The 15,388-nt window shown below is 37.5% G+C and overlaps 1 protein-coding gene across 3 annotated transcripts in view; it reads left to right on the top strand.

The window, feature by feature from the left end:
* The window catches only part of LOC110027587 (protein VAC14 homolog), a 68,051-nt gene that overhangs the window by 20,043 nt on the left and 32,620 nt on the right, over positions 1-15,388 (top strand). For all 3 annotated transcript variants that reach the window (XM_020729081.1, XM_020729080.1, XM_020729082.1), the window contains exon 13: positions 1,188-1,253. In XM_020729081.1, the coding sequence (XP_020584740.1) occupies positions 1,188-1,253 (66 nt within the window). The remainder of the gene's footprint in view (positions 1-1,187; positions 1,254-15,388) is intronic.

The raw sequence follows: 15,388 nt of genomic DNA, 5'->3' as shown, positions 1-15,388 counted from the left end.
TCGATTAAACCTAAATTTCAAGTTGATCTAGCCACCTTTAAAGAGCAAGTCACAATTCATAACACCCATCAATTAAAAAATTGCCAATTATAGCTTAAAATAGGCAAAAAATTGATTGTCAATGGTTGTCCATATTTATGAATTATGATCATCCACAATGCTCAAGCGGTATTCAATTTCAAACTTCAAAACATTTGTGCGAATAGTAATCCAGGGTGGCATTTGATAGAGCTCAAAAAGACCTGCATTAATATTGGAAATGCAAATGCTTTACTCTTTTGCCAATTTGCCAATAGTCTCACCATGTTTGATTTTAAATGGTATGTCCAATGACTCGATCAAGACATTATTGAGTTAAGAGGATATTTGCTATTTATTTCACCAATGCAATTGAAAATATTACCTTCACTAGTATCATATCAAAAAACATATGACTAGTTGGTGACAAAATACATCAACCTCTGGAGATGTATGAACATTTGCGATCAACCAACAAGTATGGGAGGAGTATGTTGCTTAATTGCAGATGGGCAAAATCAATGTTCATGTGGTCCCATACTTAATAGCCTCAATCCTAACATTTCAGGAGCTACTTGACATAGTGGCCAAGTTTAAAAATTTGAGGCTGTCAAAGGCTACAAATGACATGGAGAAAGATAAGTACATTGCACGCTAACTTCACTTACTATGTTGGCAAAATGAAGCAGGAGGCGGTTAATCACACAATTGAATTTATCTTTACCTTATTACCCCAGTCAGCCTGGCCATAATGCTGCTACTTTTTTGAAATGAAATTTCAATCAATACAGTTTTTGTTTTCATTGTCAAAAGGTTTAGGTGTCAATGTTTGATTAATTTTTTCACGGCATTTATGTTAATGCCACACAATTCCTAGATATTTACATGACATCTAAAGTTTCATTATTACATGCATAGTACTAAAATCTTTAACATCACATAAAAAATATCACTACTACTTACTTCTTAGATGTGAATATGCCTTTTCATGCATAAGTTTATGACACCAAAGTGTTGTAATTGTAAATATGAAATTTTAGGTGTTAGATATGTAGATACATAAGAACTGTGTGTTATTTGGTAATTTTCCCATTTTTTTATTGCTCTATGTTATTCTTGGTCCTTGTCTGTCTAGTTTTGTTTTAATTTTACTTTATTTTTTGTTTCAGGTCATTACGTACTTAGACGACATATTTGACTCCCTTTTAAAGGCTTTATCAGATCCTTCAGATGAGGTGCTGCTCTTGAAGTCATTATTTCTCTCATCATAATTGTTTCTCCTATATGTATTTGCTGATTATCTTTACCTACGAAACACAGTAGTAGAAAAAAGTGTATGGCTTTTAATCATTGTACTTTCTTGTATATTTTTTTTTTCCATGATTTATTTACTTCTGGGCATATGTTAAGCTTTTGTGATATGAAATCAGTTAACACAGTCAGCTTTTAGTGCTCTTTGCCATGTTTCTGGCGCCTGGTTAGCATATATGACTGCAAGTTTCTTCATACTATTTTGAATGGTCTTTAAGATTTGTATCGTTATACTTGTCATTGAAATGAACAATTTTAGTTGATTTTGTTAACATCATTTACCTTAAATGTTTGGGAAACAATTTTTTATAGTTAGCTCTTGATAATAGATCTCTACCTTATTTTCAGACACAATCTGGTGCATTCTATTTAATTGTTATTATATGTAGCATTCAGACAGTTTAGTTTACATAAAAATTCCCTAAAACTATAATGGATAAACTGTGCTGATGGTTTTTGCTTTCCTGTGAGCAAAAGATGCTATGAATGAAAAGTGGCATTTTACATTTTAAAACCTTGTTTATATAGCTAGTTTTGTGTTTGTAATCTGTGATGTATGATGGATTTGATGTGTATTTTTTCTATTTTTCTTTTGAAAGGCATGCACATAGCGTGAATCTTCCATTTGATTTTGGTCTTGGGTGCGGTTAGCCTAAAACTCATCTTGCACTGTAGAAAGGCTTTTTCTGTTATTTGAAGCCGTGTCCTCTAGCTAATAATAGAGTCGATATAGTCAGTTCACCCTACAAAGGTGATAAGACATTCTTTAAAAAAATGGGGGAAAGAAGAAAGTAAATCACGAATCTATAGATAGTTTATTGTATATTCTTTTGTCATTGATGCTCAATGGTGAGGCTTTAATGATGTTTATGATAAGTTGGCTTGGTAGAAAGGCTCTGATATTTCTTAGTAAGCTTACCTGTTCACAATTCTAAACAGTCAAATGTATAAATCAAACATAAAGACCGTTAACATAAAATGGCATTAGTGAATAGTCTATATGCCAATTTTAACATATCAAGACCCTTATATATTTTGAGTGCATCTCTTCAGTTTTAAGAACAACTTTGGCTGAATGGTTAGTTAGAGAGAATGCAAACTGTTGATTGAAATTGTTCTTGATGGTTTCTGCTGTAGTGCTATGACCGGTTATGTAATGGAAGTGCAAGGGGGAGCTTACAGTTATAACAAGAAGCATGGATTCCAATTGGTGGACATTGTCTGACTGGAGATTTTGCCTATGTGAATGTTGAATTTGAATTAGGGAATCAAACACAAGTTGTCCTTTAAGGTTCGACCTGAATTATATTTGAGTGGTCTCCAATAAAATTTTGGTTACAAGTTGATGCGGGGCGCCTTAACCTGGATCGGTTTAGTCCAAGGTTATTGAGGGCCGGTCTAGCCCCCTCTTGTTTTGGGAGTGCCATTTCATTTTAAGAAGGGACCCACTCCTAGTTATGTAGGGATATATAATTTCTTTTGTTGGTGTTTAGGTTCAGTTTTTTGGTGATTTACTTTGGGATAGTTGTCGGCGTCTCCCTCTCCCTCTCCCTCTACGAGCTGTATCATAGGATTCCAAGTGGTGCTTAGGCTGTATTTTGGTCTCCAGGTGGTATTTGACTGCTGCCTTGCACATCCTTGCGGCTGCTGCACAGGGCAGCTCGCCCGCAGCTGTTCCCGCTGCTTGCTTGCCATCCAGCCTCTTGGAAACAGTTATCTTGTTCTTTCTAACTTGCCAGCCACCTCCTTGCCCCCACCCAGCAGGTCCACACCCTAACTAGCACCACCTAGACCCGATATCTAACCCAGTTCTAGTGTTATGTTATTATTTTGTTGTAATTTTAAATTTACCTGTTGTTTTTTTTTCAGATTTTAAATTTAGTAATAATATTAGTTCTCCCATGGATGTTTGTTAAATTTCGATATCATTTGATATTAGTTTTATTCTAACCTTAGTTCGATCATATGGTTACTAAAATCCACCAACACCTAACTCAAAACCCTTCCTCCAAGATTTTCAAAAGCAACAACCCTAATTTTATTTGCATCCTAAATCGGCCTTATACACCCTCTTTCCACTTCCCAAATTTAAATTCTAGCCATGCCATCAAAATAGACAAGTGTCGTAAGTCGATCGGGAACTTACCTTGAAGAGTTGCAGCAGGAAATCTGTCGACTTCAGCAAAGACTTAATGAAATTGTGGAATGGACCCATGGAGAGATCACTGTCGATCATGATAGTGGGATTTCGACGGAGAGGAGGATAGGCCATAGTGCTTTGGGATTCAATATCAAAAGAGGCCGAGGGATGGAGTGATTTTTGGAGGATAGGAAGACATCAGGGTGGAGGTAGACTTACCGGATTTTGAGGGTATAATTAATTTAAATGACTTCATTGAGTTGTTGCAGATTGTTGAGAGGATTTTTCATTATAAGGAGGTACCAACTGATAGGTGGGTGAAGCTAGCCACCATAACGTTGAAGAAGGGTGCCTCTTTATGATGTGAAAGTTTGTAGATTGTGAGACAAATAGAAGTTAGGAGCAAGATCACCACATGGGAGAAGACTTAGAAGATGCAGAGGAAGTACTTTTACCCTCACGCTACCACCAAGACATGTTCTTGAAGTTCCACCACCTATAATAGAGAGAGTCCTCAGTGGAGGAATTCACAACATAGTTTGAGTAGCTTATGTTGTAATGTGAGCTGATAGAGCCATAGGAGTACACTATAACTATATATTTGGGAGGCCTAAAAGCAACCATAAACAATGTTGTCCAACTACAATACTATTGGTTGTTGGGTGATGTTCAGGCTTTGACACTTAAGGTTGAGAGACAACTGAGATAGAGTAGACACTCATCTCCATTTAGACATTCTCCTACAATTGGAGGCATTAGCAGTACACCTGGTGTAGGTGTGAAGACTTCAGAGGGATGATGAAATTAATTAGAGTGGGAAGAAGCTTGCGAATAGTAGCACATCCAACTCAGTGTTAACCAGGAAGTGCTTCAGGTCTAATGAATATGGACACATTGCCTCCGGTAGCCCTACTAGCAAAGTTGTTTCCTTCATCGATTAGGGTGTAGTGCAGGAAGTGTGTGGAGGAGGTGAAAGAAGAGCAGGGTGAGGAGTATCAGCTCCATGGAGATGAGCGTGAGATGTTAGTTGTGAGGAGGGCTATGTAGATTGAACTAAAGAGGGATCGCTCTTGGTTGAGACATGACATCTTTCACACCGGTTGTATTGCGAGAGGGAAGGTCTGTACCCTTATTATTGATCCCTACTCTTATGTGAAGAAGCTGGACTTGGCTACTCATAAGTATTCTCAAACCTATTCTTTGATTTGATTGAAGGGGAAAAGATACACATTGATCAACGATGTTTGGTAGAGTCATATTGGGGACCAAATGTAGGATCATGGATGGTGTGATGTTGTACCTATAGATAATTGTCAAATTATGTTCAGTAGTCCGTAACAGTTTGATTGCAGGACTTAGTTTGTTGAGTTGAAGAACATCCACTCATTCACAAAGAAGCAGAAGTGCATAGTTCTTTTGCTCATTAAAGAGTCAGGAGGTGCTAACACTCACGTCAAAGAGGAGGCCGTGATCCCACACACCACTTTTCTATGGTCAATGTAGGAGGCCCTGATGGCGATGACCATAGTCATTCTAGAGGGGACTGAGGAGGAGATCGAGTTACCAGAGATGATAAAACCACTACTTGTTGACTTTCATACTTAACTGAGTGATAATCTGTGTTGCAGTGAAATATGTGTAAACCACACAAGTACATGTGTCAATCGAGTAGTATACATATTTTTGAGTCTTTGTATGGATCCCACGGAGAACTTGTTTATTTCCAAAATGGTGGAGGTCCTGGTTTATTAATCTTAGGTCTAGTTTGAAGAGTCGAAATTTTGAAAATTTTGTGAGTGTATAAAATCCTAATTTTGCAAAAGTAAGGTAGTAATGATGAGAGCAGGACTTTTTTATCAAGCGAGATAACCTCCTTTGAATTGGATTTAAAAACTTAGAGTTATTCAAGTGATTCAATTGTTGTTGACAATCGAGATTTGATCTGTAAACATTCTGTTTCTTTTACTTTGGAAGAAGAATCGAAGAGTCGTGAGAACCAAAATGTGGAGTCGAGAAGCCAAAGAGGGTGGAGGTGAAACTAGAGGGCCGAAAACACAAAGGGTATTTTCATGTATAAATTATCACGTGGGAGAGACAACAGAGATGAGATAAAGGCTTACTTAAGATTCGAAGAGTGGCTATGCTATTGGGTTGAGCCACGGCTTCGACAGGAGCTCTCGTGCGTGCAATCTAAGAGCAAAGGAGGATGCGAGTGCAGACACTCTAACATAAGCAATTGAGTCGAAGGAAAGAAGCTTTGTGCGGAGACGAAGGAGAATCCCTCATGCCCTAGCTGACTTTACTAGAAGAGGAGAGGAAGAAGTGCGTGAGGAAGAGGAGTTGAGCTCGTGCGCTGTCAAACAGGCGAAGAAGCGGAAGGAAGAAGGCTCGTGCGGGAGAGCTGAAGAGAAACGCTGGAGTTATCCTATTTTTGCAGAAGGGTTCTTGGCGTGGTTTAAGGATCAATGAAGTAAAAGTTTATATATATATATATATATATAACGTAAGCCGGATTAAATTAAGAAAATTTAATACTTAATTAATGAAAAGGTAATAATTAATTAAAATAATAATTTAATTAAATATCATGTTTATGTTAGGTTTTTAATTTAAAAGAATTAACGTCAACGTAAATTCAAGCACAAATTAATCGACATCAGAGTGAGTTGTGTACTTTTAAATCTATGATAATATTTTAGTTTTTCTCGATTTTTATGTATTTGTAGAAATTTGATTTTATTTATATATTTTTCTTTATTGGCTACATTATTAGGAATGTATCTACCTAATATTATGCATTGGTGTAGGTTATATGGTATATTGATTTGAATGCTACAAGCATATAAATTATATATTTATATTGATTGTTTGTATGTGCATGACTGACTATGATGAAATCACCCCTTGATGGTACTAGTGAGAGAACATTAATGTGTTCGTGCACGTATATAGAAAATGATATTAATATTGATCTGTCTTAATTGATAAAATTTTTAGACGGTGTTTCTGTGACTATTGTACATATATAGAATGATATTGATTTTGTATTAATTATAAGTTTCTTTCAATAACATTAAAATTTTTTATTGATTTATTTAAAATTGAGCTGCCATGCATATTGTTTTCTTTTCTCTTGTATTACTGTGGTTTATGAGTACGAGTATTTACTGACTCATTTAGCTCACAGTTGTTTTAAATTAATTTTTCAGGTTAATTTGATTGATTAAAAAGATGAGTAATAGAAGAAAAAATATTTATAGATGACGCGAACAATTAGTAACGAGATAATTTTAAATTTATTTTCTTTAGTGGTTCTTTTATGAATTTTTGAATGTTAAACTGTTAGCGATGGAAGTAGATATAATAGAATTGATTTTCACTGTTTGTTTTTTTCTTGGTTAATTCCAAGTTTCGGGTCTGGTCGTGACAAAATGGTATAAGAGAACAAGGTATTTGATTAATTAATGAAATTCAAATGAAAGAGACAATAAGATAACCTTAAGAAAATTTAATAATTATAAAAAAAGTTTGAAGTTAAAGTTATAATTATTATATATTCAGGCATAAGATACATCTGAAATTATAAAAATAGAGAATCTGATACAAAATGAAGAAGTGCAACCCACTATAAATGTGAACGCAAGTGTTCTGGCTTAAATGATAGTGGTAATGACTTAGCTGATTCAAGAGTCCAAATTGCTGCCTATCGAAAGTTCTACAGTTGCTGTGGACAAGTGCTTTAAGATCTTTTCAAGATTTGTGTCCACCTTTTTCAAGGGAATTGAAGACCCAATTAAAGTGGAGAATTGGCTAACGAGGATAGAGAAGATGCTGGATAGCTTGGCTGGTTCAGATGAAAGAAGAGTACCACTGACGACGTTTGTGTTGGATAGAGAAGTAAAAGATGGTGGCATGGACAATGTCGGGACAAGCTAGGGGACATGTTGAATATGATGGTCAGTTGGAGGAATTTGTTGAACTATTCAAAGAGTGGTTCATGCCCTATACGCTCGACCACAAATGCAAGACAAGTTCATCAAGCTGAGATAAGGAGAGAAGACAGTCATACATTGCGAAGCTGAATTCACTGCACTATCGAGGTTTATGCCTTAGTTGATCACTATTGTAGAAAAAAGTGCTACATATTTCTTTCGCGATTAAATGATTCTATTAGACAACCATTGGTACCTTTAGGGATTGATGTATATTTGGTATTTGTAGAATGAGTTACTAGAGTAGAAATCGACTATCAGCTTAATCAGAGCGAAAGAGGAAAAAGGTTATATGGATCAATCAATGGGTTCAAACAGGAAGAAGTCGAAGAACAATTAGTGCAGTCACTTGTGTCAAATGCGGAAGACAACATAAATTTGAATGCTTGATGGACTATAACACTTGCTATTGGTGTCGTCAGTCTGATCATATAACAAGATATTGTCTATCTCTTGGCCAAAAGAACACTGGAGATCAGAGTTCAAGTGAAGCTCATTCACAAAAGATGCAGGTGGACATAAAATATCGACTTTAGTATTTCAGCTCCCACCCAAGGTCAACCAAGACAACCGATTTGGCCTCAGGTATTTCCCCTTACTCAAAGTGAGTCAGATGAACTTACTGTTGCGGATGGTGATGAAGCCTGAAGAGTGTGATGCTAACTTATTTATATACAGAGTATTTTTTCCCAGCATATTTTCTTATATCAGTATTGTTATTTGAAATATAGTTGAGTCGTCTTGTATCATGTTTTGACTTTTATAGTGATTTATTTCATCTTAATGAATGACATCTAATTTCATATGTAGCTAATGTTGATCTGTTTTAAAAGTTTTAAGTGAGGAAGATTGTAACGTTCTGTTTCATTTATCTCGGGAGAAGGATCGAAGAGTCGTGAGAATTGAAAAGTGGAATTAGGAAGCCAGAGAGGGGGGTGGTGAAGCGGGAGGACCAGGAACACGAAAGGGTATTTTCGTGTATAAATTTTTACGCAGGTTAAACAACAAAGGTGAGAAAAGGCTTACCTAAGATTCAAACAGTGGCTGCGTTATTGGGTGGAGGCATGGCTTTTACCAGAGGTTTCGTGCGTGCAATCCGAGAGCAGAGGGGCAGGATGCGAGCGTAGACACTCAAATCTTAGCAATCGAACTGAAGGAAAGAAGCTTTGTGCGGAGTCGAGGGAGAATCTCTTGTGCTCTAGCCGACCATCCAAGAAGAGGAGAGGAAGAAGCATCGTTGGGGAGAGAAAAGAGTCGAGCACGTGCACTTTTGAGCACGCAAGGAAGCGGGAGGAAGTAGCTTTGTGCGGGAGAGCTGAAGGGATGCGTTGGAGCGATCCGATTCTCGCTGAAAGGGTTTTTCGCGTGGTTTAATGATCAGTGAAGTAAAAGTAATTGAATTTTTTAGTAATAATAATAATAATAATAATAATTATAATTATTATTATTAATTATTATTATTATTATTATATATATATATATTACATTAAATATAAAGTAAGCCACATTAGATAAAATAAATTTAATACTTGATTAATGAAAAGGTAGTAGTTTATTAAAATAATAAATTAATTAAAAATTTAGTTTATTTTAGGTTTTTAATTTAAAAGAATCGACGTTAAGACAAATTCAAGCACAAATTAATCGACATTGATGTGAGTGCTTATACTTTTAAATCTATGATAATATTTTAGTTCTCATTTTTTATGCATTAGTAGATTAATGATATTTGCACAAATTTTATTTGATTTATATATTTTCATTTATTGGTCACATTTTTAGAAATGTTTGTAGCTAATATTATGCATTGGTATATGTTATATATAGATACTGAATTGAATGTGACGAGCATATGAATATTATATGTATGTGTATTCCTTAATGATTGATTATGACGGAGTCACCCCTTGATGTTACTAGTGGGGAAATACTAATGTACTCGTGCACGTATATATAAATGAATATTGATAATGATGTCTTTATTAAAATAATTTTTAGACAGTACTTCTGTGACAGTTGTACATATTTAGAATGATATTGATATGTTTTTGTTATATTAATTATTTTATTTAATAACATTAATCTTTTTATTAATTTATTAGAAACTTATCTGGCATGCATATTGCATCTTTTTCTCTTGTATTATTGTGGTTTATGAGTATGAGTTCATTTACTCCTTTAACTTACAGTTGTTTTAAACTAAATTTTCATTTTAACTTGATTGATTAAAAGATGAATTGTTGAAGAGAAAATATTTATAGAAAATGTGGGCAACCGGTAATGAGGGAATTTTAAATTTGTTTTCTTTAGTGGATGCTTCATGAATATTTAAATGTTAAATTGTTAGTAATAAAAATAAAATATAATATAATTGATTTTTACTGTTCGACTGTCCGTTCTGGTTTTGGTTAATTCCAAACCCTGAGCCGGGTCGTGACAAGATCTGCTGCTTAGTCTCTTCTAAGATCATTATAAGTCTTGGGGTTTCATGTTGCAATTTAGTCGGCCAAATCGTATAAAAATCTACTGTATTCTATGTTTTTCTTTTAATTGCTCTATCATAACAACAATATTTCTATTCTTCTTATACAATGTATGTTATTTTATTTGTTTCATTGGTTTTCTTTTTGTCGCCCTAGATCACCACATGTTTTAACATCCCAAGTAACAAATTTGAAAGCAAATAAAGCTTGCAAAAATTAAATATCAATGTATTCTAAAGGATTTTAAGAATTACATGACATTGATAGTTCTAAGTTTCTTAGATTATCAATCTAAGGGAGAGAAGATCTTAGTTCCTCAGCATGAGAGATGAACACATAAAAAATTCCATTGAAATTAAGAGAAATTATGCTTACACAAGAGTAAGAACAATCTAACCCGATAACTTCTTGCTTTACTCCATAAGGTTTCTCATTTACAATATATCTCTACTTGACAAAGACTCTCACTTACAATGGTTAAATCCACTCACTAATCTCTCCCTACATTTTCACACACTCCCTCTTAAATTCCCCTCAACACTCTCTCACATCATTTTAAGTTAGGAAAAATAACAGGGTTGCCCCTAATTGTTTGGTTCCAAGGTCTTTAAGCTGATCGTATTGCCAAATAAACACCAAACCATCAAAACTCGCAAGGACAATACTAGGCGCTAGCTTGGGAAGCCAAATTTTTGAGCTTTCAGTCTTTAATGGCCTAAAGGGATCTTGTTCAGGCGCCTTGGCGCCGATGTGGTCGTTGGGTTTCCGCTTCGGGCATCTAGTAGCCTAGTTGTGGCGCGACTTTCCATATTCTTGATTCTTCACGTGTTTCTGGTTTGGTGCCTTTGCCTAAGTTGGGCACCTTTTTCTCTTCTCGTGAATTCCTTGATCTAAGGAAAGCATATGCAGTGCCACAACTTTTCCCTCAGTATCCCTCGGTCTAGCGCCTATTTTTCCGGTTATCGATTTTTCTAGTCGAATGTAAGCTTTTTTTTTAGCACCTAAGTGCTCAAGCTTGGCGTCGAGACGCCTAAAAAAAAGTGTCGCCTGAAAATGACATGATAAATTTCCTCGAAATGCTCCCCTTGCTAACATGCAATTTGTGAGTTGCAAAAATTTATAAAAATACCCTGAAAAAGCAAAAAAATGATATAAATAACCAAAAAACATTGGAAATAACACCATATATTTTCTACACATAATGGGACTATCACCACTAAGAGACATTAAATATGTTATAGATCTTTTCCCTGGATCTGTTTTACCTAATAGACTTACAGATTGAGAGCAGTTGAGTATGAGGTTCAACGACAAGCACAAGGCCTTATTGCTGGGGGGTTGACTTGGGAGAGCACCAGTTCATGTGTTTTGCTTTGATTTTGTTTAAGAGAGATGATTCGTGGAGGCTGTGCATTAATAGTCAAGCATTCAATTTGATCACCATTAGGTGCATATTTCTTATGTCCCTGGATGATTTACTGGATTATTTACATTAAGGTATCATCTGTTTCAAGATTGACTTGCACGATAGATATCACTAGGTCTAAGATGGGTTGTGGACAGTCAGGCCCTTTGGATTGTCCAACGCTCCTAGCTCTTTCTTGAGGCTGATGAATCATGTGTTCAGGGCTTACATTGAAAATTTGTAGTTGTGTAATTTGATGACATTGTAGTCTACAACTGATCTGAGGATAAGCACTTGCAGCATCTGAGGATGGTCTTTGAGGTTTTTCGATAGGAGAAGCTATGTTCTCACCCAAACAAGCGTCATTTCATGACGACACATGTATGTTTTTTGTTTATATTGTTTCCAGTGTAGGTATTCAGATAGACCATATAAAGATAGAGGCTATTGTGAGTTGGACACATTGACCTTTAGAGTTGAGGCAATTTTTGGGGTTACCTTCTCTTCATATGAGATTCATCGGGAACTTCTGTATTTATAAATTTCTTGATAAAGTTTTTGAAAGGAGAGAGCTTCAGTAGATGAAGGCGCTAAAGCCAGCTTAAACATCCTGAAGAAGACGGTGTCTTAGGCCTGGGTGTTAGCACTATCATATTTCAGTCCGCTGTTTGGGTTGGAAAGTGATTCTTCTAATGCGGGGATTGGAGTTTTGTTGAGCTATGGAGGACACCCCATAGCCTTCTTCAGTGAGAGGTTGAGTGACTTTAGGAGGAAGTACTCTACATGTGATATAAAGTTTGATGTTATTTTAAGAGCTCTTAGTCATTTGAGTCAATGTTTGTTGACTAGTGAGTTTACCTTATTCACATATTGTAAGGCTTTATGGTTCCTGAACAGTCAGAGCAAGCTATAGGGTAGACATGCTACTTGGGCCGAGTTCTTGGCATCATTTCAATTTATTCTCTGGCACAAGATAGGCTGTAATAATTGAGTAGAAAATGCCTTGAGTTGTCGCCACTTATTGATCATCTACATGCAGACTAGAGTTGTGGGATTTGAGGTGGTGAAGGTGTTGTACAAGGCAGATGAGGACTTCAGAGAGATTTTGTATCAGTGTTTGGCGAGGCCTGCAAGACAATATCACATATCTGATTAATATATTTTTCATTAGAACATGTGCTCCCGGATGCTCATTGAGAGTCCATCATACGTGGGAGTCACAGTGGGGAATTAGGTCATTTTGGCAGAGTCAAGACCCTCACAATTGTTAGCGAACATTTTTTCCGGCCTAGATTGACGATGGTTGTAGAGAGGCAGGATCGCTATACACGTTATTACCAGTACCAATGGCTCTATGGTTGAATTTTAGTATGAAATTCACTGTGGGCCTTTCTAGGACACCATAATAAGAATTCAATGATGGTAGTGTGACGTGCTGGTAGAACAGCGGCTGCTGTGGGCCTCAAAACAACAAGGCTACATCGTGCAAAACCCCACGCGAGCTTCGCGCGGTGTTGGAATCTCACAAATTCACAAGAAGCGGTATTGGTCGCGAGAAGATCGCAGAACGACGGGAGAAGGATCGTGATGCCGCTCGTAGAAACAGGGGGTCTAAAACTCGCCATCAACGATGTGGTAGAGTTGCAGTTATGTTGGTGGAAAGGCAACAGAAGTAGAGCCGACAACAATCATCTTTCAAGCAGCAACCTTCATATAGGCTGTCATCAACAATTATCATGGCCGACAGGGATATCTTGGGAGACACGGGCAAGGCCAGACAATGGAATGACACTACGGATCATAGAAGAAAGAAACAAGAGGACAACTCTTCCAGCATTGTGCCAACAGGAAGTATTGTTGATGTCACGACTACGACCACATTACCTTCAGATACCCTACGAGCAGGATAATCACACTTAATGATCAAGGCGTCGTAGAAGAAATTAGTGATGAAGAGAAAACTGATGAACAGGGTGAGGAGTATTAGCTTTCCCCAAATGAAGGAGTGGCTCCCATGGTTCGATGAATCCTATAAACCGAGGACACAATATTTGCAGTGGCTTCACCACAACATATTCTGCACCCGCTGCACAATGAACGAAAATATATACAGTCTCATCATCGATGGCAGAAGCTGCAAGAATGTGGCGTCGACACAGGTGGTAAAGAAATTAGGAATCACAACTCAGAGGCATTCCCAATCATATTTGCTGACATGGCTGAAGAAGAAGGATCGGGTCAGCATCGACCGAAGATGCTTGGTAGAATTTTTGATCGGAGGTCAGCTGCAAAACTATGTGTGGTGTGACGTGGTCCCTATGGATGCATCACTTCTTGTTGGGACGACTGTGGCAATATGATCGAAGGATTCAACACGACAGATATAAAAACATGTTTTCCTTCATCAAGGGTGGAAATACTTCTCCGTCTTTTCTTCGACGGAGTATAAGGTCACAGGATCCCTTTTCAACAAAATGGCGTCAGTGGCACCAGGTTTAGTGATGACTACAGACGGGAGGATAGAGACACCCACCCCCATACAAGACAAATATGGGTAAGGTTATGTCAGGTTGACACCGTACTAGCAGCACCACCGCCGTGTGAGAAGGGCATGGTTTCTCTCATTATACACAGTTGAATTGATCATAGGATACTTTGGGAAGATTCACCAGTATAAGCATTGTGCACGATCTCAGAACAGATCGGTATGGACATTTGCTCGCAAGATAGGGAAGATCCTCAGATTCCTCGAGAGGCAGTGCAATTGTCAATGGGATCCAGGGCGGCTGACAACGAAGCATAAGCTTCGACCAATGAAGTTGAAGCTCTCCCAACCTCAGTCGATTAGTGCTCGAAATCGGGCGCAGAACAGTGCTCTGAGCGGAGCGCCTAGAAACAGCAGAGCCGAAGCCCCGCTACATCGTGCGAATCCGTGTGAAGCTTGGCGCAATGCGAGAATTCTACGAATTCGCGAGAAGCAGGACGGGTAGGGGTGTAAACGAGGTGAACACGAGTGAGCCCAGGCTCAACTCATGTTCGACTCGTTTATATTTCGAGCTTAAAAAGTGCGTTCGTGTTTGACTCATTTTCTTAAAGAGCCGAACACTAGCTGTTCACGATCAAAGAGTTGTTTTGACAACCCTAATTTCTTAGCCATAAGATGTTAAGAGCTGGGGCAAGATTTAAAAATTATTGTTTATATTAAAACATCATTTGAATCTAATTTAATACTTTTTATTCTATCTTCTTAATTAATACTTTTAATTGATTATATATATATATACATATATAATTTCGCGCCAAAACGAGCCAAACATAAACGAACAAATATTTGTTCGTGTTCATCTCGCTAACTTAGCAAACGAGCCGAACACAAGCTTCTTAAAGTGCCGAACACGAGTTGTTCGCGAACGAGTCGTTTGACAGCCCTAGGGACAGGTTGTTGTGGGTTCGTAGAACAACAGGAAAAGGATCGTGATCCCACACGCAGGAACATGTTTTTTCGTGAATCTTTATGATCCAGGGCTACTTCATGCTCCTTCCACACTTGTCTTCTTTTAGAAAAGTTTTTTTTCTAGATTCTTCTTACCTCCCCACTCTTCTTCCTCGTGTAGAACTAGAAGGCTATAAATAGCAGTCCCCGGTGTGTGTGGCTGAGTGTGTTTAGTTTTGGATCTTCTGTGTGGAGTCTTCTTCCCCTTTTGGGTTATCCTCCAAGGTGGTGGTGCTTCGGTTGTATTCCAACCTGTCTCTTTCACTCGCCTTAGCCGCTGACCACCATAAGCTTCTCCCAAACTACCACACTACCGCTGCCGACCACCTCCTCTTGCTGCCCCTACAGTTCTGCATCTTCCCCTTGCTACCATCAACACTCTGTTGCTGCCACCTCCCTAGACAATCATCCCGACCCACCTCGCCGATCTCGACCACCCATTGGAATACATTTAGGAGTGTTTGCGTGTGTCATTTTGTGTTTATGTTGTTGTTTCTATTCGAGTCATGTTGTAACTCTATTTTAATATTAATGAAAGTTTATTTT

Source organism: Phalaenopsis equestris, unplaced genomic scaffold (genome assembly GCF_001263595.1).
Source record: "Phalaenopsis equestris unplaced genomic scaffold, ASM126359v1 Scaffold000428, whole genome shotgun sequence".
NCBI lineage: Eukaryota > Viridiplantae > Streptophyta > Magnoliopsida > Asparagales > Orchidaceae > Phalaenopsis > Phalaenopsis equestris.
The sequence above is the reverse complement of the archived record's forward strand: the minus strand, read 5'-3'. Positions and strand labels throughout refer to the sequence as shown.